Source organism: Ahaetulla prasina, chromosome 3 (assembly GCF_028640845.1).
Source record: "Ahaetulla prasina isolate Xishuangbanna chromosome 3, ASM2864084v1, whole genome shotgun sequence".
In the NCBI taxonomy this organism is placed as follows: Eukaryota; Metazoa; Chordata; class Lepidosauria; order Squamata; family Colubridae; genus Ahaetulla; species Ahaetulla prasina.
In genome coordinates this window covers 124991728-125019459 of record NC_080541.1, presented here as the reverse complement: position 1 = coordinate 125019459, position 27732 = coordinate 124991728, and the positions used below count along the sequence as shown (strand labels likewise).

At 40.8% G+C, this 27732-nt stretch overlaps 1 protein-coding gene across 2 annotated transcripts in view; it reads left to right on the top strand.

Moving 5' to 3' along the window:
* ACBD6 (acyl-CoA binding domain containing 6) overlaps positions 1–27732 on the top strand; it is a 152821-nt gene that overhangs the window by 57025 nt on the left and 68064 nt on the right. For both annotated transcript variants that reach the window (XM_058174887.1, XM_058174885.1), the window contains exons 5-6: positions 11634–11739; positions 23246–23335. In XM_058174887.1, the coding sequence (XP_058030870.1) occupies positions 11634–11739; positions 23246–23335 (196 nt within the window). The remainder of the gene's footprint in view (positions 1–11633; positions 11740–23245; positions 23336–27732) is intronic.

The window sequence follows — 27732 nt, the reverse complement described above, 5'->3', positions numbered from 1 at the left end:
GCTAAGATATCCAATTAATAGCTGTTAATCTTATTTGCTTAAAACTTGTGATTCTACCACAAATATGATTCCCACTGAAAATATTTGCAATGGATACTTTATCTAGAATCCATAAGAATGTATATTTTATTAATGGCATGTTTTACATTTCCACAACAATATCTGCAACACATTATTTTAAGGGAGAGTTCCATTTAAAATCAAAGTAAGATACAAAATTTTATTTGTGGTTAATGAACTGTATGCACCAAGTACTTTGGTAAAAATAAATAATAATGGCAACTCAAAACACATTAAAATGGTGAAGGAGGAAATAGACCTGCAACTTACTATATTATAGAGATAGTCTTGGAATTCAATAGGACTTGCACAGGAGTAGAATTAAATTGGAAAATAATTTAAGCCTTGGATTCTCACCCCTGGCTCAATGAATCCACCAGATTCCCAGCCCCCACCCCTCAGTCAGTTAAGAGGTAGATGAGTGAGGCTGGCCTTAGCTAAGATATCCAATTAATAGCTGTTAATCTTATTTGCTTAAAACTTGTGATTCTACCACAAATATGATTCCCACTGAAAATATTTGCAATGGATACTTTATCTAGAATCCATAAGAATGTATATTTTATTAATGGCATGTTTTACATTTCCACAACAATATCTGCAACACATTATTTTAAGGGAGAGTTCCATTTAAAATCAAAGTAAGATACAAAATTTTATTTGTGGTTAATGAACTGTATGCACCAAGTACTTTGGTAAAAATAAATAATAATGGCAACTCAAAACACATTAAAATGGTGAAGGAGGAAATAGACCTGCAACTTACTATATTATAGAGATAGTCTTGGAATTCAATAGGACTTGCACAGGAGTAGAATTAAATTGGAAAATAATTTAAGCCTTGGATTCTCACCCCTGGCTCAATGAATCCACCAGATTCCCAGCCCCCACCCCTCAGTCAGTTAAGAGGTAGATGAGTGAGGCTGGCCTTAGCTAAGATATCCAATTAATAGCTGTTAATCTTATTTGCTTAAAACTTGTGATTCTACCACAAATATGATTCCCACTGAAAATATTTGCAATGGATACTTTATCTAGAATCCATAAGAATGTATATTTTATTAATGGCATGTTTTACATTTCCACAACAATATCTGCAACACATTATTTTAAGGGAGAGTTCCATTTAAAATCAAAGTAAGATACAAAATTTTATTTGTGGTTAATGAACTGTATGCACCAAGTACTTTGGTAAAAATAAATAATAATGGCAACTCAAAACACATTAAAATGGTGAAGGAGGAAATAGACCTGCAACTTACTATATTATAGAGATAGTCTTGGAATTCAATAGGACTTGCACAGGAGTAGAATTAAATTGGAAAATAATTTAAGCCTTGGATTCTCACCCCTGGCTCAATGAATCCACCAGATTCCCAGCCCCCACCCTCAGTCAGTTAAGAGGTAGATGAGTGAGGCTGGCCTTAGCTAAGATATCCAATTAATAGCTGTTAATCTTATTTGCTTAAAACTTGTGATTCTACCACAAATATGATTCCCACTGAAAATATTTGCAATGGATACTTTATCTAGAATCCATAAGAATGTATATTTTATTAATGGCATGTTTTACATTTCCACAACAATATCTGCAACACATTATTTTAAGGGAGAGTTCCATTTAAAATCAAAGTAAGATACAAAATTTTATTTGTGGTTAATGAACTGTATGCACCAAGTACTTTGGTAAAAATAAATAATAATGGCAACTCAAAACACATTAAAATGGTGAAGGAGGAAATAGACCTGCAACTTACTATATTATAGAGATAGTCTTGGAATTCAATAGGACTTGCACAGGAGTAGAATTATATAGAATAGTGTAGTTCATTGATTTAAGTAGATTTGTACATCAGTCTTAGCATACTACATCTAATATTTGAATTGAAAAGCCTCAAAAGAAAGGTAGATAAATCACCAATATCACTATTTTCTTGCTTTCATCTGTTGATGACTTCATATAGTTCAAATTTAGGACATCAGATTCTTTGGAAGAAAAGCCATAATAATCTGTCAGTATAAAATATTGTATGCAATTTTATCCACCTATTCATCATCTGTTTTCAGTTTCATCAGAGAACAGGATTGCCCCTACTTGTACATGAGAGCATTTTAGATAATTGTGTGACTGCTACCAGATTTCCCCTCATTTCTCTCTGGAAGCTAAACAAATCCAACTTTTTAAGCTCTTTGTCAAAGGATTTAATTTACAAAACCTATAGTAGTTTGGTAGTTCTCCTCTGAACTGGTTCCAGCTTCTTCATCTCCCTTTAATGTACAGCACCCAGAACTGGACAGAGTAGAATTAAATTGGAAAATAATTTAAGCCTTGGATTCTCACCCCTGGCTCAATGAATCCACCAGATTCCCAGCCCCCACCCCTCAGTCAGTTAAGAGGTAGATGAGTGAGGCTGGCCTTAGCTAAGATATCCAATTAATAGCTGTTAATCTTATTTGCTTAAAACTTGTGATTCTACCACAAATATGATTCCCACTGAAAATATTTGCAATGGATACTTTATCTAGAATCCATAAGAATGTATATTTTATTAATGGCATGTTTTACATTTCCACAACAATATCTGCAACACATTATTTTTAATGAAAAATTTCCCAAATCCTATAACTCCAGACAAAATAATGAGAACTAGTAATCATTACAGGAGACGTGGGTGATGGAAGGAACTAAATTATAAAGACATTATTTGTGGGAACTGATAAAATATTGTCCTCTCAAAGAAAAACAACAATATTCATAATATTGTTAGACAAACTTCATCAATATATGAAAACATAATCCAAACAGTATCTTTGTATATGTGCCTGTAAAAAACAAAAACAACTGAAAATATAAAGATAAATTTCATGCATTGAAATTTATCTTTATATTTTCTTTATATTTTCATTAGTCAGAATGAAAATCTACTGTAGAAATGGCAAACAAAGATAACACAGCCAGATACAATAGCAAATCAAATTGTACCAATGCTTGTAGACCCTTAATGTTAAACATGGGAGACCAAAAACAGCTGAATTAGACAGGGACAATGACTACCCTTAACTAGTACTGACAATGCTGTTTCTTTCAGTTTATCAAATATTTATGCCTTTAAAAAGTCTCACATCAAAACTATAGCTCTGTTGAATACAGTAATAGATGAGCAAACCAACTTTGTCAAGGGCAATTTGTGTGTAATGATTTCAGCAGTAAAGTACTTTCTTTCTCTGCAACTTTCCTAGCTCTGTTTAGTTCCTAGTTTGGAGTAAGGCAGCATTTTAACAATTTAAATCCTTCCACCAATTCACTAACTGTTCTTTGACTATTTGCTCCCGAATGTTCTATGAGTAATTAATACTGGTTTTCTTCCATACCTCTTACTGCTATTACAGGACTAAATAAAAGAGATGATATGATGCAGTTAATATTCAGTCCATAAAATCAAATAAAGTGAAGGTTGGTTTGCTGCATCTTAAACTGCTATGATTATGATGGTTGATAATAGCATCTGGAAAATTAGTTTTCTGAAATATCTCTGTGAGTCATGCTAACCCTATCATCCATTATTTAAATGGCAGTACATGCCTAGAGAAAGAGTTTGGCTTCTCAGTCATAATCCCTAAATCCTTTCCACTTGGGAGAAGACAATGTAGCTTTGATTTAGCTAATTTTGAGGAAGCGCAACACTATCTCTAATTGAACCCAAGGAAATCAAGTATACAGCTGATTTGGGGGTGGAAGAATGCTGTATATAGTTTATCTCTTCCTTTATAGTCAGTGTTGTTTTCCTTGCAGATGGTTGCTCATCAGCAGTTCATTGACAAATATATAAACTTGAGAAAGTGTTATTGAAAGCTTACTAGCTTTTTTAAAAGTGCGTTATTATTTTGAGTTACCGTATATACTCGAGTATAAGCCGAGTTTTTCGGCACGTTTTTTGTGCTGAAAAACGCCCCCTCGGCTTATACTCGAGTCTACCCTTGCAGAGCCGACCCAGGGAGAGGGTTTTTTGCCCTCGGGAACAGCTGGGCCGGCAGGACGAGCCCAAATGCTGCCGGCATGCTTTGCCAGCTCGGCCGGCTCGCTTTGGGCGCGGCTGGCCTCGGCGCTTTCTTCCGCCGCTTTTGATGGCGGCGGCGGTGGTCGGCGGAGGGGCGGCGGAGGGGCGTCGACATTTTCGCCCCTCTCACTGCCCTCCTCTTGCCCGCTGGGCGGAGGCGGTCACTCCTCCGGCCGAAATTGAGTGCGGCGGCAGTGGGGTGGGTGGAGGTGCCGAAGTGCCGGCTGGGGAGCCCGAGCCAATCCCGGCCCCCAGCCGGCACTTCACGGCGGCCTCTGCCGCCGCACTCAATTTCGCCGGAGAGGAGGGCGAGGGTGACAACGCCTCCGCTGGCAGAGTGACAAACAACAGAGTTCTTCGCTTGGCGGTCACCGCCTTCGAAAGCCGAAATTGAGTGCGGCGCAGTGAGGCCGTGAGTGCCGGCTGGGGAGCCCAGGAGCCAATCCCGGCCCCCAGCCGGCACTTCACGGCGGCCTCCCCACCCACCCCCACTGCCGCCGCACTCAATTTCGCCGGAGAGGAGGGCGAGGGTGACAACGCCAAGGGGCGAGAAGAACTTTATTTGTTTGTCACCGCCTCGAGGCGCGAGTCACCGCCCTTCGAAAGCCGAAATTGAGTGCGGCGGCAGTGGGGTGGTGGGAGTTGGGCCGGCTGGGGAGCCCGGAGCCAATCCCGGCCCCCAGCCGGCACTTCACGGCGGCCTCCCCTGCCGCCGCACTCAATTTCGCCGGAGAGGAGGGCGAGGGTGACAACGCCTCCGCTGGCAGAGTGACAAACAACAGAGTTCTTCGCTTGAGCTCACGCCCTTCGAAAGCCGAAATTGAGTGCGGCGCAGTGGGTGAGTGCCGGCTGGGGAGCCCGGAGCCAATCCCGGCCCCCAGCCGGCACTTCACGGCGGCCTCCCCTGCCGCCGCACTCAATTTCGCCGGAGAGGAGGGCGAGGGTGACAACGCCTCCGCCCCCACCGCTGGCAAGAGGAGGACGAGTGAGAGGGGCGAAATGTCGAACGCCCCTCCGCCTCCGCCGACCACCGCCGCCGCCATCAAAAGCGGCGGAAGAAAACGCCGAGGCCAGCCCGCCCAAAACGAGCCGGCCGAGCTGGCAAAGCATGCCGGCACTTCAATCCCGGCTCCCCAGCCGGCACTTCACGGCGGCCTCCCCACCCACCCACCCACCCCCACTGCCGCCGCACTCAATTTCGGCTGGAGAGGACGGCGAGTGTGTCAAACGCCAAGGGGCGAGAAGAACTCTTTTATTTGTTTGTCACCGCCGAGGGGCGTCACCGCTCTTCTCGGCCGAAATTGAGTGCGGCGGCAGTGGGGTGGTGGTGGAGGCGAGTGCCGGCTGGGGAGCCCGGAGCCAATCCCGGCCCCCAGCCGGCACTTCACGGCGGCCTCTGCCGCCGCACTCAATTTCGCCGGAGAGGAGGGCGAGGGTGACAACGCCTCCGCTGGCAGAGTGACAAACAACAGAGTTCTTCGCTTGGCGTTTGTCACCTCGCCCTCCTCTCCAGCGAAATTGAGTGCGGCGGCAGTGGGGTGGGGAGGCCGCCGTGAAGTGCCGGCTGGGGAGCCCGGAGCCAATCCCGGCTCCCCAGCCGGCACTTCACGGCGGCCTCTGCCGCCGCACTCAATTTCGCCGGAGAGGAGGGCGAGGGTGACAACGCCAAGGGGCGAGAAGAACTCTTTTATTTGTTTGTCACTCTGCCTCTCAGGCGTTTGTCACCTCGCCCTCCTCCGAGCGAAATTGAGTGCGGCGGCAGTGGGGTGGGTGGGTGGGGAGGCCGCCGTGAAGTGCCGGCTGGGGAGCCCGGAGCCAATCCCGGCTCCCCAGCCGGCACTTCACGGCGGCCTCTGCCGCCGCACTCAATTTCGCCGGAGAGGAGGGCGAGGGTGACAACGCCTCCGCTGGCAGAGTGACAAACAACAGAGTTCTTCGCTTGGCGTTTGTCACCCTCGCCTCCTCTCCGGCGAAATTGAGTGCGGCGGCAGTGGGGTGGGGAGGCCGCCGTGAAGTGCCGGCTGGGGAGCCCGGGATTGGCTCCTGGCCCCCAGCCGGCACTTCACGGCGGCCTCCCCTGCCGCCGCACTCAATTTCGCCGGAGAGGAGGGCGAGGGTGACAACGCCAAGGGGCGAGAAGAACTCTTTTATTTGTTTGTCACCGCCTCAGGGGCGTTGTCACCGCCCTTCGAAAGCCGAAATTGAGTGCGGCGGCAGTGGGGTGGTGGTGGGGAGGCCGCCGTGAAGTGCCGGCTGGGGAGCCCGGAGCCAATCCCGGCCCCCAGCCGGCACTTCACGGCGGCCTCCCCTGCCGCCGCACTCAATTTCGCCGGAGAGGAGGGCGAGGTGACAACGCCTCCGCTGGCGAGAGTGACAAACAACAGAGTTCTTCGCTTGAGCTCACGCCCTTCGAAAGCCGAAATTGAGTGCGGCGGCAGTGGGAGGCCGCCGTGAAGTGCCGGCTGGGGAGCCCGGGATTGGCTCCTGGCCCCCAGCCGGCACTTCACGGCGGCCTCCCCTGCCGCCGCACTCAATTTCGCCGGAGAGGAGGGCGAGGTGACAACGCCTCCGCCCCCACCGCTGGCAAGAGGAGGACGAGTGAGAGGGGCGAAATGTCGAACGCCCCTCCGCCCCTCCGCCGACCACCGCCGCCGCCATCAAAAGCGGCGGAAGAAAACGCCGGAGGCCAGCCGCCTCAAAACGAGCCGGCCGAGCTGGCAAAGCATGCCGGCACTTCAATCCCGGCTCCCCAGCCGGCACTTCACGGCGGCCTCCCCACCCACCCACCCACCCCCACTGCCGCCGCACTCAATTTCGGCTTTCGGAGAGGACGGCGAGTGTGTCAAACGCCAAGGCGAGAAGAACTCTTTTATTTGTTTGTCACTCGCCTCCTCTTACTGCCTCCTCTCGCCTCGGAGGGGCGGAGGGGCGTTGTCACGAATACATCCCAATAAAATGCAAAGGTTTCAAAGCATGTTTTGGAAAAGCAGCGAGGATGGGGGAGAATGCTGCCTTGAATGTGAAAAGAAACGTGGAAAACTCCAACTACAGTATAAAAAAACATTTGCACTCAGTACTTTTTATTTTATTTTATTTTTGCCAAGTTTTCCTAGGGTTTTTTTCCCTATGGAAATTGGGGAGGTGGGGAGAAAGAGGTGAAAAGAAAAGCCTCTTGGAAAGCGGAGAAATACGGCAAGAACAAATAATTTCTCCCCGAGAGGGGGCAGGAGGAGGAGGAGGAGGAGAGATGGGGCATTGCAAGCTAGGGTGGGAAGAAGGAGGAGGAAGAAGAAGGAGGCAAAAGAAACCGACCTCGCAGATCAGCAAATTAGCTTTCCTTCTCCAAACCAATTTTTTAAAAACCCGTTCTACCCAGAGCAAATGGCAAATAAGCAGCCTGCTTTGAGTCTGATTATTGTTTCATGGTGGTTGCCCTCTCTGATCTCCTTGTACATGACAAGGCACCTCTAACCCAGCGCTTTGTGTTTGTTATTGGTAATTCTCCTCTCGCTTCTTCCATTGGAGTCCTCTCCCCTTCCTTTCCGAACGGGGCGGGCGATTTACCTTCTCTGCCTCTTTTTATTTTCCTGGAGGTGGAGGTGTATTCCTAAGGATGCCTTCAGTGCTGGGGAAGGAGCCGATCCATGGAGGGGAGGGGGGCGACGCTGCCGAGAAGCCGCTGCTTACAGAGAGCGAAAGAGCCAGGGAGACCTTGGCATAGGTGGGCGGCTGGTGTAAGGCAGGGCAGAACCTTCGACCCGCAAGGATCCCGGGAGGTGGGGGACGAAAGAGAGGCAGAGAAGGAGGGAGGGAGGGAAGGAAAAGAAAAGAAAAGGGGGAGTGAAAATAAGAGCAGTCCGAGCAATAAATAAATATTGCTGGGCTGCTTTCCAAAAATCCTCAGCACGGAACTAAAAGTTGCAAGTGTTTTGTGAGTTCAAACAGTCCCTTCCAGACTAACACGTTTCATTAAAAGATACAAAGTTTGGTAAACTGAAGCTCGCTCTGTCCAATGCAAAAAAATCATCATCATCATATAATAATAATAATAATAATAATGATAATAATAATAATAATAATAATGATGATGATGATGATAATGATAATAATGATAATGATAATAATAATAATAATAATGATGATGATGATAATGATAATAATGATAATGATAATAATAATAATGATGATGATGATGATGATAATGATAATAATGATAATGATAATAATAATGATGATGATGATGATGATGATGATGATAATGATAATAATAACAATAATAATAATAATAATAATAATAATAATAATAATAATAATAATAATAATATTCAGCCGTGCTTCGCTTTGATGGCAGCCTGACGAAATGGGGGCAGGGGATACATACAGTTAGGGAAAATAACAAAACAATGTTTTGGGCTCAATTGCAGTCTTAAATTGAGGACTACCGTACTTGCAATTTGAACCTTTTTGGACACTTCATTCCTGGAGGGTTTTTAAAGAACAGACTGGACAATCCTTTGTCTGAAACAGTATAGGATCTCTTGCTTGAGGAGTGGGGACTGGACTAGAAGATCACTGTTAGTTTGGGATATGTTCAGAGCCCACACATCTGATGGCATAAAAAGATTGGATAAGTCGGCTCAAATCACATTGGCCGTTATTCCAGGTGGGCTTACATCTGTATTGCAGCCCCTAGATGTCAGTTTAAATAAACCTTTCAAGGACCATGTGCGAAGGATGTGGCATGAATGGATGACATCTGGTCAAGCTCGTCTGACAAAAGTTGGAAATCTGAGAAAAGCCAGACATAGAACTAATAGCACAGTGGGTTCGTGATGCATGGGAAGATATTCCAGAGGACATGGTGCAACGTGCCTTCAAGAAATGTGGCATTAGTAATGCTATGGATGGCAGTGAAGACAGCGCATTGTATGAGAGTGACAGCAGTGATGATGACGACTGTGAACTCAGTGATGACGACAACGTATATGCGGATAACATCACAGAAGCTGAAGTAGCTGAAGCTCTGTTTGGACAAACAGATGATGAGGAGGAGAACTCCAGTTTTGAGGGATTTTAGCTCTCGTTAGCTTGGTTGCTGTTACTTTTAAAGATACTGTATTTTTGATACCATATTCTTTTTGGGGACCCCCTTTTGCACTTTTATTGTTTTTCGTTCAAATAAATATTCATGTTATTTTACTTGGCTCTATCTTTATTTTTTACATTGACCAGTAGCTGCCTCATTTCCCACCCTCGGCTTATACTCGAGTCAATAGTTTTTCCCAGTTTTTGTGGTAAAATTAGGTACCTCGGCTTATATTCGGATCGGCTTATACTCGAGTATATACGGTATGTTTTATGCAAACAAAAGTTAGGTTGGTTGCTGAACGTATTAAGAGCATTAAACAGTAGAAGCATATAGTTAGACTTTAAGTAAGGCATAAGATAAGGATGTATGAAGTCCCATTGGTTGTTTAATAGATTTATGAATAAAAGTGTATGGAATGATCATAGTGACATTACAAATTAATTATGACATGAAAGTTTGTATATTTCTGCAAATGATACTGTATTGTTAAATGAGAACTAACATTTGCTGAAATATTAGATACATTTCATGTTACCTGAATGAGTGTTTGACAAGAAATGAATTATACCAAATTATTCCAAGTTAATGGAAGAAATAGAAAAGATTGTGTACCCTGATAGGATATTTATTAAAGATGGGGAAATTGAACAAAAGAAGGAAAAATGTATGGTGTAAAGAGTGTGCTTCTGTCCATTTTGTGGATGTGAATGCAGTGGGAAATAAGGTATTTAATTATGTATAGCAAAACAAGAAGACATAATGTAATGCAAAGTCACTGCGCGTGTTTGCGGCGGGGTTTTAAAAGGTCCGAAGGTTTTGGGGGAGAGTGATGTTCCTGAAGATGAGTTACCTCTCGCTTGGATTATTGTAATGCTCTCTACATGGGGCTCCCCTTGAGGTGCACTCGGAGGCTTCAGTTAGTCCAGAATGCAGCTGCGCGGGTGATAGAGGGAGCTACCCGTAGCTCCCACGTAACACCGCTCCTGCGCAGACTGCACTGGCTACCTGTGGCCTTTCGAGTGCACTTTAAGGTTTTGGTTACGACCTTTAAAGCGCTCCATGGCTTAGGGCCTGGGTACTTACGGGACCGCCTGCTGTTACCTCATGCCTCCCACCGACCCGTACGCTCTCACAGAGAGGGACTTCTCAGGGTGCCGTCCGCCAAGCAATGCCGGTTGGCGGCCCCAGGAAGGTCCTTCTGTGGGGGCTCCCACACTCTGGAACGAGCTTCCCGGTTTACGCCAAATACCTGACCTTCGGACCTTCCTTGAACTGAAGACACATCTTTTCATTCGCGCGGGGCTGGCTTGAATTTTATTGGTCTTTTAAATTTTCTTAAATTTTTAATATCAATTTTAAATGGGATTTTAGTTTTTTATATATTTTAAAGTTTCGGGCTAATTATAATAAGTTTTTTAATTTACATTTTAAATTGTACATTGTATTGTCTTTTTTACGTCTGCCTGTACACCGCCCTGAGTCCTTCGGGAGAAGGGCGGTATAAAAATCAGATTAAATAAATAAATAAATAAATAAATAAATAAATAAATAAATAAATAAATAAATAAATAAAATGTACGGATGGGAATTAAATACAAAATGTTTTATTAGTACAAAAGATGTAAACTGAGATATGAGAAAAGCCACGAATATCAGATCACTAAAGAAAGAGTGAACACAGTGAGAAGGGAAGACCAAATATGCTATGATTGGATGGAGTTGAGGGATCTTTTGCAGAGAGTTGCGTTTAAAGAACAAAAGCCAATATATGAACATGGTAAGGACAATCGTGTTGACATAGTTTCAGTTATGTTTCTTTTTTCTTTTCTCATCTCATGCCTCAAGTTTTTCTACAGTAGACGCCAAGTATTTGAAATACTTCAGAGATAAATAATCCACTGTTCGGCAAAAGATATAGTAGTGTTCAGGCAGAGAACCTGGAGTAAATGGCTCTTTGCTAGATAGGCCTGTGGATAGAGAATATATATTTTGGTTTGTTTGTTTTGCTTGCAGTCCCTAAGGAAAGATAGTTGGTTCCCTCATGCTAAGAACCCAGTTTTGCTAAAGATAGGTGAGGAGGAGGTTTATATTAGATATGTTGGCATCACATTTGAAAGATGGTGAATAGATTTCCCAAATAACTACATTAATTGAATTTTTTGTTTTAAAATTTGAATTATTATTATTTTTTTTTCCTAAAAGGAACTGATTTATAGCTTACAGTTCTTTGAGGGTTAGTTTGCAGTATATTATTTAAGTGTTCTGTGATGCAGGATGTCTACAATATTTGCCAAAAACACTGAAAGTTTAAAATAATCAGTAACAGTAAAATGATTGAACTGATGAAAAAGCTGGCTTCTCATGTTTGTGTAGTTTGCATTTCTTGCTTGGTAAAAGGAAATATGCCCCTTTTTATTTCTTCTTAGGGAGGAAGATAAGAACATATTTGACTATTGCAGAGAAAACAATATTGACCATGTAACCAAAGCCATCCGATCAAAAAAAGTCGACGTGAACACAAAAGATGACAAGGTATTGGGCCAGGGTGGTTTTAGTCAGTAAGTCTGATATATAAGATTAATGTCTTTTAAAATCTTCCTTGAAGCTACTGTATCTCTGTCCCAGTTTGACCAGACATTTATGCAGATATAATTGTCCAGCTTTATCTACAGTATATATCTTATTTATGTATCTTATTTTACTATTGTAAAATTATGCAGCTTCTTAAAAATAAGTCCATAATACAGGACTGGATTTTGTCTTTTGAAATTGAGAATAGTTACAATTTATCTAATATATTTTGATATGTAGTACAGAAAAGCCAAATACCTCTGATTGACATAAAACATAATCCACCTGAATGTGGGTGTTTTCTACTTTCTTTGCATTGATTGTTTATGCTAACCAGAATGGATGCCATTCATGTGAACATTCATATGTGAACCTTCTTCTGGATTATTTCCCACCCACCCCCACCCCCGCCATCTACCTGGTTAGCCATTTTAACTATACAGTATTTCATTTTAGATACATATCGTGTAAACTAAGTATTAGCAATGGTGGAATTAATACACTGTTTTCTGGTATAAGGAATTTAAGTTTAGGATTTTGTGACAGTCCCAGATCTGCCTTTGGGCATAACATACCTTCAGTTTAGTTTTTACTTCAGAATATAAGACGGTTTGGATGGGGAAGGAGGGAGTGGAGTTATTCTAAGAAAGCAGGGTAAGGCTTGATATCACTCTATCATTCCATTTCTACCAGACCCATTAAGATGATCCACCCCAGGGAATAATATAATCTGATAGGTTCTTGAATCCTCTGGGGAAATTCAGAGTTTGTCATTTCTCAAGAGGCCTCCATAATTTATTGAATTGGGAAATAAAAAGAGCATTTCCGATCAGTTTTTCAGTAGCCCAGTATAGTTATGTGAAGCCTTGGCTTCATTGTGAGGTGCTCTGAACAATGTTGTAAAGCAGGACAATGACCAGAGCACAAGACCAGCATGGGATTTATCATATACAATATAGGTTTTGCCATATAACTCGCTAAACATTAATGTAGTCAGATATGCCTATCTGGCAGCCTTTATTATATTGTAGCCTACACAGCATCATCAGATAACTAGCAACACTTTTATAGGATAGCTAAAGGCTCACTATTATTAGTTCTAGAAAATCTGAATGCTGAAACTCTTAAAGTAAATTAAACAATATTAATGTCAATGCTACTTTTCTTGCAATTTATACTAAAGTATGTGTTGCATTATCTGATCTACTCCTATGGGATCAGTTTTGTCTGAGAATGGAGATAGGATGCAGTTATCGGTCCTATACATGGTCTCTTGACCCTTCCCATTTTGGCTTATTCATACTAACTGAAAAAGGTTGAATACAGGCAGTCCTCGACTTATGACTACAATTGAGTAAAAATTCTGTTGCTAAGTGAGACAATCGTTAAATGAGTTTTGCCCCATTTTATGACCTTTCTTTGAGCTCATCATTGCAGTTAAGTGAGTAACATGATCGTTAAGTTCATCTGGCTTCCCCATTGACTTTGCTTGTCCAAAGGTCACAAAAGGTGATCACATGACACAGCAACCATCATAACTATGAACCAGTTGCCAAGCGTCCGAATTTTGATCAATGACCACAAGGATGCTACAAAGGTCCTAAGTATGAAAGCCAGTCATAAATCCTTATTTTAGTGCCATTGTAACTTTGAACGGTCACTAAATGAATGGTTGTAAGTCAAGGACTACCTATAAGTGTGTATGTAATTGGTGCCACCTTCTTTAAAGGAAGTAACAATTTGTCATTTCTCAAGAAACACACTCTGGATCTCGATTACTCCAACCAGCACATGTCATAATTAGCCTTTTTTGCGGCAAAGTGTTTTTAAGGTGATGTATGTAACCACATGTGTTGTGTATCAATCCTTTTCAATGAAGGTTGAAAATGAGACAGAATATGCCATTGTTACCTTAATAGATGACCTCTGGAAGGAAAGAAAAAGATACATTTTGATCTCCAGGGTTTTTTTATACCACTGAATTTACTCTTGAACTATTTTCATTAATTAGCAGTATCATATATTGCTGGCTCAGGAAGTCTGGGAGTTGAAGTCCACAAGTCTTAAAGTATCCAAGGTTGGAGACCCCTGGTCTAAATCTCTTACGTGTGGGATTCAGATCTAGACAGAGAACTGGATTGATTGTTATTGTAGATTACTTGTGGAGACACCTGGACCTTATCACAGTGACAGTCTGTCTTATCAACCATGATTACCTTTTAAACTGGGAGGGTTGAGGACACTATTCTGCAGTGAGCAGTTCCAATTCATGTTGGTGAGGAAGGAAAAGTCATGCCCTTGAGCGCTAAAATAGACAGCTTGTGTTCTTAATTTTAGTAGGAATTCAGTAATCATCGGAACGACATAATCAACAACGAAGTAAGAGTCTAGAGCCGTGATGGCGAACCTATGACACATGTGCCAGAGGTGGCACACAGAGCCCTCTCTCTGGGCATGCATCGCTGCACCCTAAGACATTGGCCCAACCCGGCCGTGGCCAATGGCAAGCTCGTTAACACGAGGGCTGGCGGGGTGGGAATGGGATCCGGAGGAGGGTATGATGGAAAGGGGAACAGGCCCACAGCTGAGGAGCAAGCACAAACTGCGACAGCGGCTTCCTCCTCCTTCTCCTGATGTGACGCCCCTGGCCGGATGTTGCTGGGCTGGGAGGATGCACACAAGTGGGGATATTCTCCTCAAGCAAAGTGCAGCAAAGGTGTGCGGGATGGGCAGGTTGACAGCTGATGGGCGAAGGCCTTTGGCAAGTGCGCTTCAGCTTTTTCCGAGCCTGATCCCCCGGGTGGGCGTGTGAGGTTCGGCAAGGCCAGACCGCTTTTCCTGCTGCCCTGAGCTTCTTTACTCCTCCAGCTGAGCAACACCACCAGCGGCGTTGACGTGTGAAGGGCCTGGCCCCGCAGTGCTTCCTTGCTCAGTAGAAGGCTTCATTCAGCCTTCAAACAGTAAGGCTGGCCATGGAATTGGCCGGGACCAGTTGGTTGCAGGAACCAATGCCGTCCGTGGCCCTGGTGCACAGCTTGCTTGCATGTGCCAGCCTTACTGTTTGAAGGCTGAACAAAGTCTTTAGCTGAGCAAGGAAGCACTGCGGGGCCAGGTCCTTCACACTCACATCCAGTCTGCCAGAGTTTGCTGTGCCGGGGCAGAAATGAGACCCTTTCCCACAGATCCCATTGCCGCTTGGGTGAGGAGGACAATGACGAAGATGAGGAGAAGAATGGTGAGGCTTTGCACCAGCCGGCAGGGAGCAGGTCAGGCGGGTTGGGGAGGGGCAATCATGGTGCTTAGGTGGCTGTTGTCGCCAGCAGCTTGCATGCCCCGACTGAACCTGGAATCCACCTGGCCAGGGGAGAAATGAGTCCCTGCAGGACTATCACTGCTTGAGTGGGAAGGACGAGGGAAAAAACGGCTGCTCAGTTGGCTCTTCCACCCCCCTGCCATTACCAGCAGCTTGAGTGCTCCAACTAAAGCAGGGATCACGCTTGCGCTCCCTCTCTCTCTCTCTCTCTCTCTCTCTCTCTCTCTCTCTCTCTCTCTCTCTCTCTCTCATACACACACACACATACACACACACACAGAGAGTTTGGAGAGTCCCTCTCCTCTCTCTGTGTCTTGCTGCAGCGACATTTGCAGCGCTTCAGTGCCTGGCTGGCAGGGCGCTCAGGTAAGCTGTTGGGGGGCAGTTTCATACACCCTTGCCTTGCTTTGTACTCAAACACACACACACACCGCAGCTCAGGTATCATCCGTGCTGTTGCCAGCAGTTTGGGTGTCCTGGCTGAAGTACGGATCGCACTCTCTCCCATACACACACACACACACACACACACACACACACCAAAAAAAAATGGATTTCTTTCTCTCCGTCTCCCTCTCTCTCCCTCCATCTCTCTCTCTCTCTCTCTCTCTCTCTCTCTCTCTCTCTCTCTCTCTTCCTCCCTCCCTCTCTCTCATTTAAGTAGTTAGGTGGAAAGTAGTTAGGGGAGAGGGGCGGACTGGCAAACACTTTTCGCGCCAAGAATAAAAGTTTCTGGAACCCTCACTACCTGCAAAAGAGGAAGGATGTCTGAATCTACATGATATTATAGCCTCCTGGAGCAACCATTCTCGGCACGAAAAGCATTTCCAAGCCAACTTTCCTCTCCTCTCTCTCTCTCTCTCATTAAGTAGTTAACTGGAAAGTAGTTGCGGGGGAAGAGGAGGAGCAGGAGACCAGCAAACACTTTTCACACCGAGAATAAAAGTTTTTGGGACCCTGACTTTCTGCAAAAGTGGATTGGTGACTGAATCTGCACAGTATTATAGCATCCAGGAGCGTCCATTCTTGGCACGAAAAGCATTTCCCAGCCAACTCTCCTCCCCCTTCCTCAAAGGCAAAGAAACAGAGAAACAAGACAGGAGACAGATGTTTGCAAGGTGAGTCCAGTGTGGCAGGAAGGGTGGGAGAAGCATGAGGTACCTTAGTGGGTTGGGGAGGCTTTGAGGGCCTGTTCTATCACTAGCCCCCCCCCCCGCCCCCCCATGGCCTTTCCCTATCCTGAGATGCCTCCTGTGCACTGAACATTGGTATTCTTGACTTGTGAGCTCTTGGGAAAGTATCCCGCCCTTCTGTGTTGCAAACAGCCATTTCCAGTGGGGAAATAGAACAAAGCAGAATGGGAAAATATGATCAACTATCAGAGCCATCATTTTGACAGTTTTGTTGTAGTGTAGTCTGTGGACGCCCCCATGAAATGCAAGCATGGGATAAACGGAGCCTGGTTTGTTCTCAGTCTTTTAAGTGGCCACAAACTACTAGCAAAAGTGGCATTTGATCACAAGGCGAGGAGGCATCGAGAAATGTTTCCCCTTTTGCATTTGAGCATCCAAGAAGGGACAGGAAAGACAAAGAAAAAGAAGGAAAGAGGGGAAGGAAGAAGAAAGAATGGAGAAGGAAGGAAAAAGAAGGAGATTATAATGATAGAGACTGAGGGTCTGAGGTAAATCCTGCCTTAGCACTTGACCACCAGCAGCCCTGCTGCCTTTTGCCATCCTCTTGTCCCCTCCTCCTGACCTCTCCTGTTGGTCTCCCATCCTATCACTGAGGATGCTTTGGTTACAAAGCCAGGAGAGGGAGTGGGCCTCCCTCTGACCCACATACCTTGCCCTCCCACGCACACCATGAGCAACCTGGCCAAGGAGAGCGAGCACAGCTGCAGTGGGAGCTGGCCATGCCCACCACAGCCCCCAAAGTCAACCACAATTCTGATGCGGCCCTCATTGAAATTGAGTTTGACACCCCTGGACTAACAGATGACCTGAGTGCTGCATGTGTTGCTCTCAAACTTACAAAGTATGAGCCAAGGTTAGAAAAACTATCAGCATACAACAGCAAAAGTCACATTAAGCATACCAAATGCAAACTTTTACTTTCAATAAAAAGTTGTTTGATTCATTGAAACCTCTGTTATTGTGGCAGTTTTTTTTTCAGACAAAAGACGTTAATCACGTATGAGTTGTTTTTTTCTAAACTAAAACCTCATTATTCAGGTTAAATTGCCGTGTTGGCACTTTGTGATAAATAAGTGGGTTTTGGATTGCAATTTGGGCACTCAGTCTCTAAAAGGTTTGCCATCACTGGTCTAGAGCTTATATCAGAGCAGTTCTTTTAAGAGTGTTTTTTTTTGTTTTGAATTCTTTCATTCTGTTTTAGCACTGTATTATTGTGGTAAGCTAAAATATTGCCATTTTGATAGGCCATGGCTTTCAACCTCCATGTAACTTATTTAAGAGGTTCTGTGATTTTTTTATTTCAGTTTGTGTGTATGCAGCAATTTTTGTTCTTGTCATGTCATGCTGCTAAGAAGGAAAAGTTTAACAATGCTGTTTATTCAAGTTAGTATTCTTCTTGTGTTCTATGTGCTTAGAAGCTGAACTAAACACAGGGAAATAAATTCATTTAAAGAAACACCAAATAGGATGCCATTCAATTATCTTTTGCTTTGCAACAGTCATCTGCACTAATAATTCTGTAGCAGTGTTAACTTAAATACTTGGAATGGAGTTAGCGAAATCCCATTTTTAAAACTCAAAAGATGCTACATTTTTGTCTGACCATAAATACAAAGATGCTATTCTGTGGTACATTTGTATTTATGGTCAGACAAAAATAAAATCTGTCCGACATGTTGGCTTCCCACTTATCATCATACTGCCTGCTTGTTCTGCTCTTGGTCTGCAACATGTGTAGTCTCCCAATACATTGTTTCGTAGCGAACAGATGAAGTGCTTACACATTCATAGACTGAGACGCCACAAATTCAGTTGGGTTCTCTTGTAGCACTGAGCAGATTTCTGTCCTTTGAGCCATGACATTCCCGGCTGGAGTTCTGAATGCTGATGGCATGGCCTTTTATTATTAATCAGGAATTCAAATAAAATTAATTTGTTGAAAGCAGAGGAAAGAGTTTAAAATTCAAAGCTAGAAGCCTTCATCCTGCATGAAGTGAACTGAAACTTCTCAGTGCTTAAGGAGCCTCTGAAGTGCCATTGACTCTATTAGTACTATTAGAGAGCAAAGATATTTTAGCTACAGAAGACAAATTTCTTTGAATTATAAATGAAGATTTGACACATGATCAGTTTTAATTCTCAAATCTCTACAGTAGTTGAGTCATTGCATGGAATATATAAAAATTTCCAGCCAGCATATTTGCTTCTGAAAAATAGTTCTTGGTCAGGTAGTAGTATTATTTCTTTAGCTTAACAATCATGCTTCTTCTTTGACTGCAATTTTATAATTTTTAGATTATCGCAGTCGTCCATTGCAGTAAAAATAACTCTTATGACATGTTATTGTTTAAGTACATTTATGCAGTTTAAAAGTATGCAAGTAATGACCATTTTCTCAAACAAGGCTTAGAGGAATATTTCATTTTAGAGATGAAACTGTGGTATACTAGTACATCTAAGAATATTTTGATTTTTACAGTTGTGTGAAAACAATGAAAATAAGAATGATAAATATTGCAGTAAATAAAATGTATCCTATATGAGAAGCATATCAAATTTTAAGACAGCAGGTTATTTCCTAGCCTTCACATATGTTTTAAAAATGTTTTAATCACAGTACTTTAGAAAAAACCATTTCCATTCTAAGATTTCCAAGTTTTCAGATTGGGTTTTCAATAATTTTTATGAAAAATTTGAACTATAACAGTAAAAGTTAATACAAACCCAGAAAAGAAAATAGAAAGTTAAAGGTGCAGAAAAGCAAAAAAGAAAGAAAAAATAGAAAAAAGAAAAAAACTAAGAAAGCAACTTCCCACTCTCATCACAAAAAGTATAAACAACTTCATTGTATCTGGTTGTCTTCTCTAGATTAACAGTTATAAATCTTTTCATCTCCTAACTTGATTCTTAACTGTAGGCAAGTCCAATTTCCAATCCAGATCTCAAGCAAAAAATTTCCAATAGTTCCCTAAAAAATAATATTACTTAAAAATATAAAAGTCATTGTTCTATATGAAAAAAGTCAAGGAAACAATTGGCCCATTTCTGGGAGAAAGTGGCAAGAAGATGAAAAGCAACAGGGAGAAAGCAGATCTACTTAACTCATATTTTGCATCTGTCTTTACACAAAAGGAAAAAACAATCCAACCTATCAAAAACAGCACTACAAAAAACAGATTAGAAACACAAGTTAAAATAGGGAAGAAAATGGTAAGTGAACACCTGTCTACCCTAGATGAGTTCAGATCACCAGGACCGGATGGATTACACCCCAAGGTTCTGAAGGAACTGGCAGACGTGATTTCAGAACCACTGAACTGTATCTTTCAAAGATCCTGGAGCACAGGGGAGCTGCCAGAGGACTGGAAAAGAGCTGATGTAGTTCCCATCTTCAAAAAAGAAAAAAAAACAGATCCAGGAAACTGGCATTGTTGAGTCAAGATCCTGATATAATTCCTCAAAAATATATCTGAACACCATTATAAATTACTTATCTTCCAATAATATTTTTTCTTTTTCATGAAAATGCATTTATTCTTTAAAATTAATTTCAAGATCTTCGTATTCAAAATCCCATATTTCAACATTTTCTCTGAGTCTTTAATTCATTTCTTTGTATAGCTAAATTAATTAATTAATTGGAACCATAATGGTAAATTCACTCATCTCCTAGTTTTCTCACCCTCTGAAGACTGTGGCCTTCTCATAAGGAGCAACCATATGGAGCACAGCATGCTCCAAAACTCATATACTCTGTTTTTCTAGAGAAGATCAGAGGAGCCAATCTGCTTCTCAGCTCCTTTCTTGGCCACAACCATCAGCTCTACTTTTATAGAGTCACCTTCATTCCACCATGTTCCATAATAAGTCCCATTTATTTGTTTTTTATTTTTTTCAATATGCATCCTCCATCCTCAATCCAAATAAATAAATAAACCCACAGTTTAGTGCATCATGGTAATTGAATTCAAAAATGACAGTAGCATTTTTTAACCATTTGAGACTTTATCTATCTTGCCTATTGTCTTTTCTTTCTCTCTGAATTAAGATCAATTCCTAGATATTTTGTTTGTCTTGATCCACATACATTTTAAAGAGGGCAGTACAATTCCTAGCTTTCCCATTTGCTTTGTTTTGACAAGGTCTGTGACATTCAGCAAAGCAAAATTTATGTGCTGTTTACCTGATAAACTGTTACAGAAGCTGCCCAACCTGACAACAGCTAACTAAACTGTGGGGTAGAAGATTTAGTAGCAGAGTCATTGAACAGACATTAGATTTATGCATTTTTATTCAGATCTTTCAAAGTTTAAGAAGTGCCCTTCTGACTTTGTTAAAATGTATTATCATGGCAGGAAAATAACACACAAATATGCATCTGGAATATATTTGGGACAGGCTTTTATATGCACTGTAATTTCATTTAAAAAGTAAGAATAAAAACCATTAAATTTAGGTTGATGTCAGCTTCCTATTTACTTTTTTTTAAGGTTTCAAGTTTTAAGATTCTGATAATAGACTATCAACTTTCCAATAATTAGTAAAGGTTTGGGTTAGTAAAAGTTTGTATTTCAGTACCTGAAGATGACCTCTCATTTTCTATGATTTACAAGCTTAGATAAAACTGCTCAGTTGATATCATTTGTATCAACCTCAGACACCAGTTTTCTTGAAGCAGAATTTGGATTACTTTAAATACTACCCTCATTGAGGCATGTTGAAAATTAAAATGAGAAAATATTACTATACATTAAAAGTAAAATTAGTAAAAATAATTTATGGTCCTAATAACTAACAACTGCAATTTATAGTTTAAGTGAGTGGGGACTGTCTAATGACAATTCCTTCTTGGAATTTAGTGAATATTAAGAACTCCTACAATTTAGGCCAGAAATTATCCATCTTGATCAACTTGTAAAATTTTGACTTTAGATATTGGAATATTGCAGGCGATTAATCTAATTTGCAGTATGAATTCATAGAGAGGAAACAATTTACTATGAAACATGGAATAGGTGGCTGGAAAAGAAATCTAAAATTAATATATACTGATTGTTAAGAGAAAATATTATAGTGAAAATACAATATTAAATGTGTAGTAGGTATGTATATAATGTATTGATTATATGAATAAGTATGTAACAAACAAAATGCATAGTATACAATTGGCTGAAGGATAAATGGATATTACTAAAGATGCCAGTATTGGAAAGCTGTAAAAGTGCAATTAAGATTTTAAAGATGTAAATATTGAATAAAAAAATAATTCAAAAAAAAAAAGGAAGGAAGGAAGGAAAAAGGAGAGAAAAGAAGGACTACAAACCTGGCACTAGACGCAACTTCAGAGGATCATCCAGGGCTGGAAGGGACCTGGTGGTCATCTAGTCCAACCCTGCTCCAGCAGGACATTGTTAGTGAGTTTCTGTCTTTTGATTCCCCCCAGTCACATGGTTACCTAGCCACACCCAGCCACACCAATTTAGATTTCACCACTGTTCTACTCCCATTTGTCAGTTATGCCAAGTACAAAGTCTACTGTTGCTGCAAAATTCTAACTCTCTTAGAAGCTTGAACTTTACTCTTTTTTAGTGAGATTCTTCAACACACGGCTGGTAATTGAGCTTAAAACTTTATCATCCAATTGCCCTATTAGAGAACTGACTAGAAACTGTGCTCACAAGTATAAGAAGTGTACTAAACCCAGCAACCAAGCCCAGAAGAAGATAATAAGCAAATTAGGCAGCCAATGTGGCCATTGATAGTAAAGACGGAGTTCTGTCTTCTTATAGGCCTGTTTTATATAGGTTAAAGTCCTGACAAAAATGTAGAACTCTAGAATGTTCCAACTTAGTTTCTACATAGGCACATAAACCATGTATGTACTTTCACAGATGATCATTTGAAGAACCAAGTTACTGTTAAATTTGTTTGTGTATGTTAAATGTGATATTGACACAGTTTATATCATGGTAAGTGAGGCTGAAGATAGTAGCCAAAGCCCTTTGTATCCTGTGTTTGGGAGTTATTTTACAGTGATAAGTTAATAAATAGCACAAGGAAAGTTTTCAAAAGGATTCCATAGTCCCCTGGTTCTTGAGGATTACTTGTTTTCCAGCATCCAGCTGAGTTGCACAGTGAGATCGTGGAGAGGGAAGATATTTTAGTCCATCCTCCTTGAGCAATGTAATATAACAGGATTGGAAGGAATCTGGCTGTAGCTGATGAATAAAATGAAGCATCATGGGTAGTGAAGAGTACTTTTTTCTTCTATATAGAATAGGATTAGTAAATGTCACTCTAGGTGTCCTTATATATTTCAGGTTTGGCTTTTTCCATCATAGTTTGGAAGAAAGGAATCAAAAGTGAAATAATCAAAATTGCAAATAGATATATCAGCTGCTGGTATGATATAACATTTTTCTTCAAATTTGCTTATTTTCAGTATATTGTAGGCCCCCTACTAATTCATTTTGCTGAATAGAATAAATGTGATGGTCATTGCTTTCTGGTCCTGCATGTAACTTTCAAGGGGTCATTTCAGGCTAATGTTGGTAATACATTTCTGATTTATATAGACATTTCAGTGAAAAAAAAGTTGTGCTATTAGCATAAACGTATTGGTATAATGTTTGTTTTTTTTTGTTGTTTACATTTATACCCCGCCCTTCTCCGAAGACTCAGGGCGGCTTACAGTGTATAAGGCAATAGTCTCATTCTATTTGTATATTTTTACAAAGTCAACTTATTGCCCCCCCAACAATCTGGGTCCTCATTTTACCTACCTTATAAAGGATGGAAGGCTGAGTCAACCTTGGGCCGGGCTCGAACCTGCAGTAATTGCAGGCTACTGTGTTCTTAATAACAGGCTTTTACCAGCGTGAGCTAAACCGGCCCATAATGTTGATACGTGATCTACTACCAAATTTTAACTAACTTTTTTTTCCTGTGCTTGATATTTTAGGGCAGAGCTTTGCTGCATTGGGCATGTGATAGAGGACATAAAGAACTTGCTACAGTACTTCTCCAACACACTGCTGATGTCAATAGCCAGGTATGAGCTAAAGCTACAATGAATGTGTTCACCTTCTATATTTTGGAGTAAAAAAATTACAGTAGATCATTTTTAGTTGCATTATTAGAATTCATATAGAACATTTTTTTAAGTGACATGGTTTAAAAACAGTAGTGACAAGAAAAGGATTATTTAACTCTTTTCTTCTGGAATAGGAATTCTGCTTTCCTATTAGTGTATGAATGTGGGGAGTCATGGACAGTGACTGCTTCTTTATTTTGGTGGTGAAAAAGGCAGGTTGAAAAATGTACTCTTACGTGAGCAGACAGAAAACAGTAAGCAGCATCTTTCTTTCCCGGAATGAGTTGAAATAATAGTGAATTGGAATTGAAGAATTTTCGAGAAACAAGTCAGAAGTTTGATTGGTGAAAGCACTGGCTGTTATGAAATAGCACAGCAGATGTAGAAGAAGGGGTGGCAGAGCCTGGGATGGAATCAAAAGAGGAATCAGCCGTACAAGTGGTCTAAGTCCAACCCTCTTGTGTTCCATTAACTTGTGGCCAAAATAGTGCTCACCTTGCATTGACTAGATTCCTGCACATAAGCATGAGCAATAAATTAGTTTAATTGGAACTTAACATTTGGCCCTCATCTTTTGTGCCTGACAGCATATCACTAGGTAGATTGAAAACCAAAGAGCAAAGCTAAGATGAAAAATGAGTGAATAAATGAATGAAAACAATAAATAGAAAACAAAATGGAAAGTTTCTTTATTCGTTCTCCACCTATGAGGAGTAGAGGCCTTAAGCTGCTGCAGTAGGAGAACTATTCCATAATTACAAGCAACATGTTTATGCTAATATAGAATGGAAGGAAGATTTCTAGTAGAGGTATATCTGACATTCATCAGGAGGCCTTGTTAGGAACCGTACTCCTGAACATATACAGAATGCTGAAAGAATACTGATTATGTAAGAAACAACATGCCTCATTCAAAAAGAAAAATGTTTGAAATATGTTTTTTTTATATTCAGAGTCTGGGCTTAGCCCAACAATCATTCAGTGACTATACATTATATTAAATATAATTTTAAAGAGAGAGAACTATAAAAGAAAAAAAGATGGGAAGTTCCCTTTTGTCTCTTAAACAGAGAAACTCAATAATAATAGGCCAGGTGAAACACAGACAAGTCCCTTACCTTATTATTTGCCCTAGTGGTCAATACAGCTCGTAAGTGCAAATAAATTATGTAGTCTTCAATAAATATTCTATTTAGGTTTATTAATATGGTTTAGTTAAATGTTTCCCAATCTGTTGATGATTCAACAGATTGGGAAACATTTAAGTGATTGCTGAAAAACCCAAAGAAGTATTTTTAGTTACATGCCTAGGAAAAAGATAAAAAATAAAACTTCAAGTGCTCTGATTTATTGGGCGGACAATGTAAATTGTATCTTTTTCCATGTAATGTTGCATAAGTAAAATTTATTCTTGACGTTTTAAGTTTCAATAGTTATTAAATCTGTGGAAATATGTGGTAATAGGAAATTACATCTATTGAATGTCACAAAAATATAAAATACAGTTAAAATCTTTATTGATAGATTAGATGCCATCAAGTGCTCTCAACTCTTAGTGACCATATTGATTGATTTTCTTCAGGAAGGTGTGTCCTCATCTTGGTTCTTCAGGTCTTCCAATGGCATACCTATTGTTATCGTAATTAAATCCATCCACATTCTCTTCTTTCCTTCCACCTGTCCCAGCATTTAGAGCCCTCCCGAGAGCTAAGTCTTTGCATAATGTGTCTGAAATATGATAATTTGATCTTGGTTATTTGTATCTTGAGCAAGAGTTCTGGGATAATTTATTCAATGATACATTTGTTTTTTTTTTGTTTTGTTCATTATCAGTGGTATTCTAAGGAGTCTTCTACACTAAAATTCAAAAACTTCAATATTCTATTCCGTTTCTCCAACTTTCACTTGTATAGACTGTTACAGAGAAAATTATTACTGCAAAATTTTGATTTTGTCAGGTATAAATGCAAACCAGGCATCTGAATATTTTTTTCAAAGTCTTCATTGACTTTAGAGATCTTTTGGAAGACTTTTCTTGGGGGGTTTTTTGTGTCTGTTTCCATCTTTAATCCTTTACAGGTATTGGTGTAATAGTGATTATCTTTTTAAACAGCTCTTTCTAATTGTTTGCTAATTTTTTTCTTGAAATTTTGATCTTTCTTGTCTTTGACTTCTTTTCTTTTCTTAGCAAATTAATCGGTTTATTCTGACATCCAGTTTGCTTTCTTGCACTTCTTGATCTGTGGCAGTTGCTTTTCACTTTCATCATTAACAACTTTTTTTCCATTCCTCAGTTCCCAATCAATTTAATGATTAACATAAACCTGGATAACTGTCATATTAAACATCGTCCATTGTCCAAATTGATACTATTTGATTGCTGATCACATTGTAACAAAATAATTTTTGTTATTTTCTTCCTAGCTGTAACAATGTCCTACGTAATAAAAGGTCTGATTTTTCTACAGAAAATGACTTTATTCCAGTCCATCTCAATTCCCTGATTGTCAATGTGGTCCATTCATTTCATCATTCACTGTGTTAAACTTACTGAATTCTGTGTTTTACATTCCATGTTCCCACTGTAATTCTCTCTGCAGCTTTGGATTTTATTTAAATCCAAAGAATAATCCCAAAGTAAACGGGGACATCAGCAACAGTCCCAAAAGCTTTAATCTAGCTATATCAGAAATAACATTATTATTTCCATTTAATACTGATCCTACACCTACTGCCTTCTAACTTCTGCATTATTTAGATGAAGCTAATGCAAATAAAGCTATACTTTGAGACCCACTTTCATTAAAATTAAATAAAAGAATATTCATTTGAGAAATAGCTCACTTGCTATGTTCCTCACAAACTCTTTCTTTCCTGTTATATTTATTTTCATATAAGGGGCAACATAAAAGATACTAGGGTTAATCCACAATCTGAGAATGATGAGCAGTCTTTTTTTTTTAACAGAAATTTGTAGTATCATCTATCAATTGCTGCTGAAGGCACAGTGTGCAGTCTTAAAGCTGCAAATATTTTCCAGATTCTGGTTTGAAATGCTTACCTCATTTATGATCCAGTTTTAACCTATTGTGCCAAGCTGAGAAACTAGTTGTAACCTTAAAATTCTTTTCCCTCTTAGCCAGAAGCTTCTGAAATTGCCACATAGTATTGAATCACAGTGACAGTATGACCAGTCTTCCTTCCCTCAAATAATAGGGAAAAGTCCATCTCTTTGAGTGTTAATTATTACCTTCGACAGTACATTTTAAAAGAGGTGGTGATTGCTTAGAAAATGGAGGATGCACAAAGGATTGTTTTGGGGAGGGAAGCCTTGCATTGTGTTGAAAAAGATAATTTGTCTAATCTAATTACCTAAATCCTTAGCCATAGGCCATTTCCTGATGGGTGGTTGTGTGCAAGAATTATGCTGAGAACTAAGACAATTTAAACTTCTTTAAAATGAATGACTATCCCAAATTAAAAAAATAATTGATTTGGAATAACACTTAGAAAATAATGTAGATACAAATATACAATCTCAGTTTCTCACAAATATCCTATGGGAAGTAAGAGTTTAGATTCTTTTATAAATTATTACGGTAATTACGGAAAGGTAAACAGGGAGAAAAAGTGAAATCTGAAGAGAACATTATGTTCAGCAGTCATTCAACATCCCGTTCAAAGTTCTGGGTTACTGTTTCTTTTGGGTTCCAAATTCAGTGGCAAAATAAGTTCACTGGATGGGAAATAAGGCTCCACAAGATTGATGTCTGAAATCATTATGTAACTGTAACCCTGGAAATTAATTGATAAACTAGAATGAAAACCAATACCCTCTGGATCTTCAACTGCTGTTCCCTAAATTATAGCAACACAGAGGTGAAATCTAAATTTTTTTGCTATCGGTTCTGTGGGCATGGCTTGGTGGGCGTGGTTTGGTAGTCATGTGACCTTGTGCACAAGGCCAACTTGACGTCACTCACGTCACTCACTGTTAGAGCCAGGAGCTGCACATTCTGACACAGAAGCACATTCTGTCTTTCACAGAATGTCACAGAAGCCAGAAGCTGCACAAAAGCACATTCTGCCTTTCTGAAGCCCCCAATGCTTTGAGTTTCCCTCTGGCTTGACTGCCCAAGTGAACTTCGGAGCCTTCTCTTGCCCTGCTCTTCATCCTGGAGGGCTGTGCATCCCCCACCCCCCACCAATCCTCTGTACAAACCGCCCACCCTGTTTCTGCAAAGGCAGAACCTCCCCCTTGCAGAGAGATCCAAAGAGGAGAGGGGGATGCTGCAGAAAAAGCCGCCTTCCACCCGGGCCTCCTCCTGCGGCCAAACGCGTCAAGCCATGCTTGC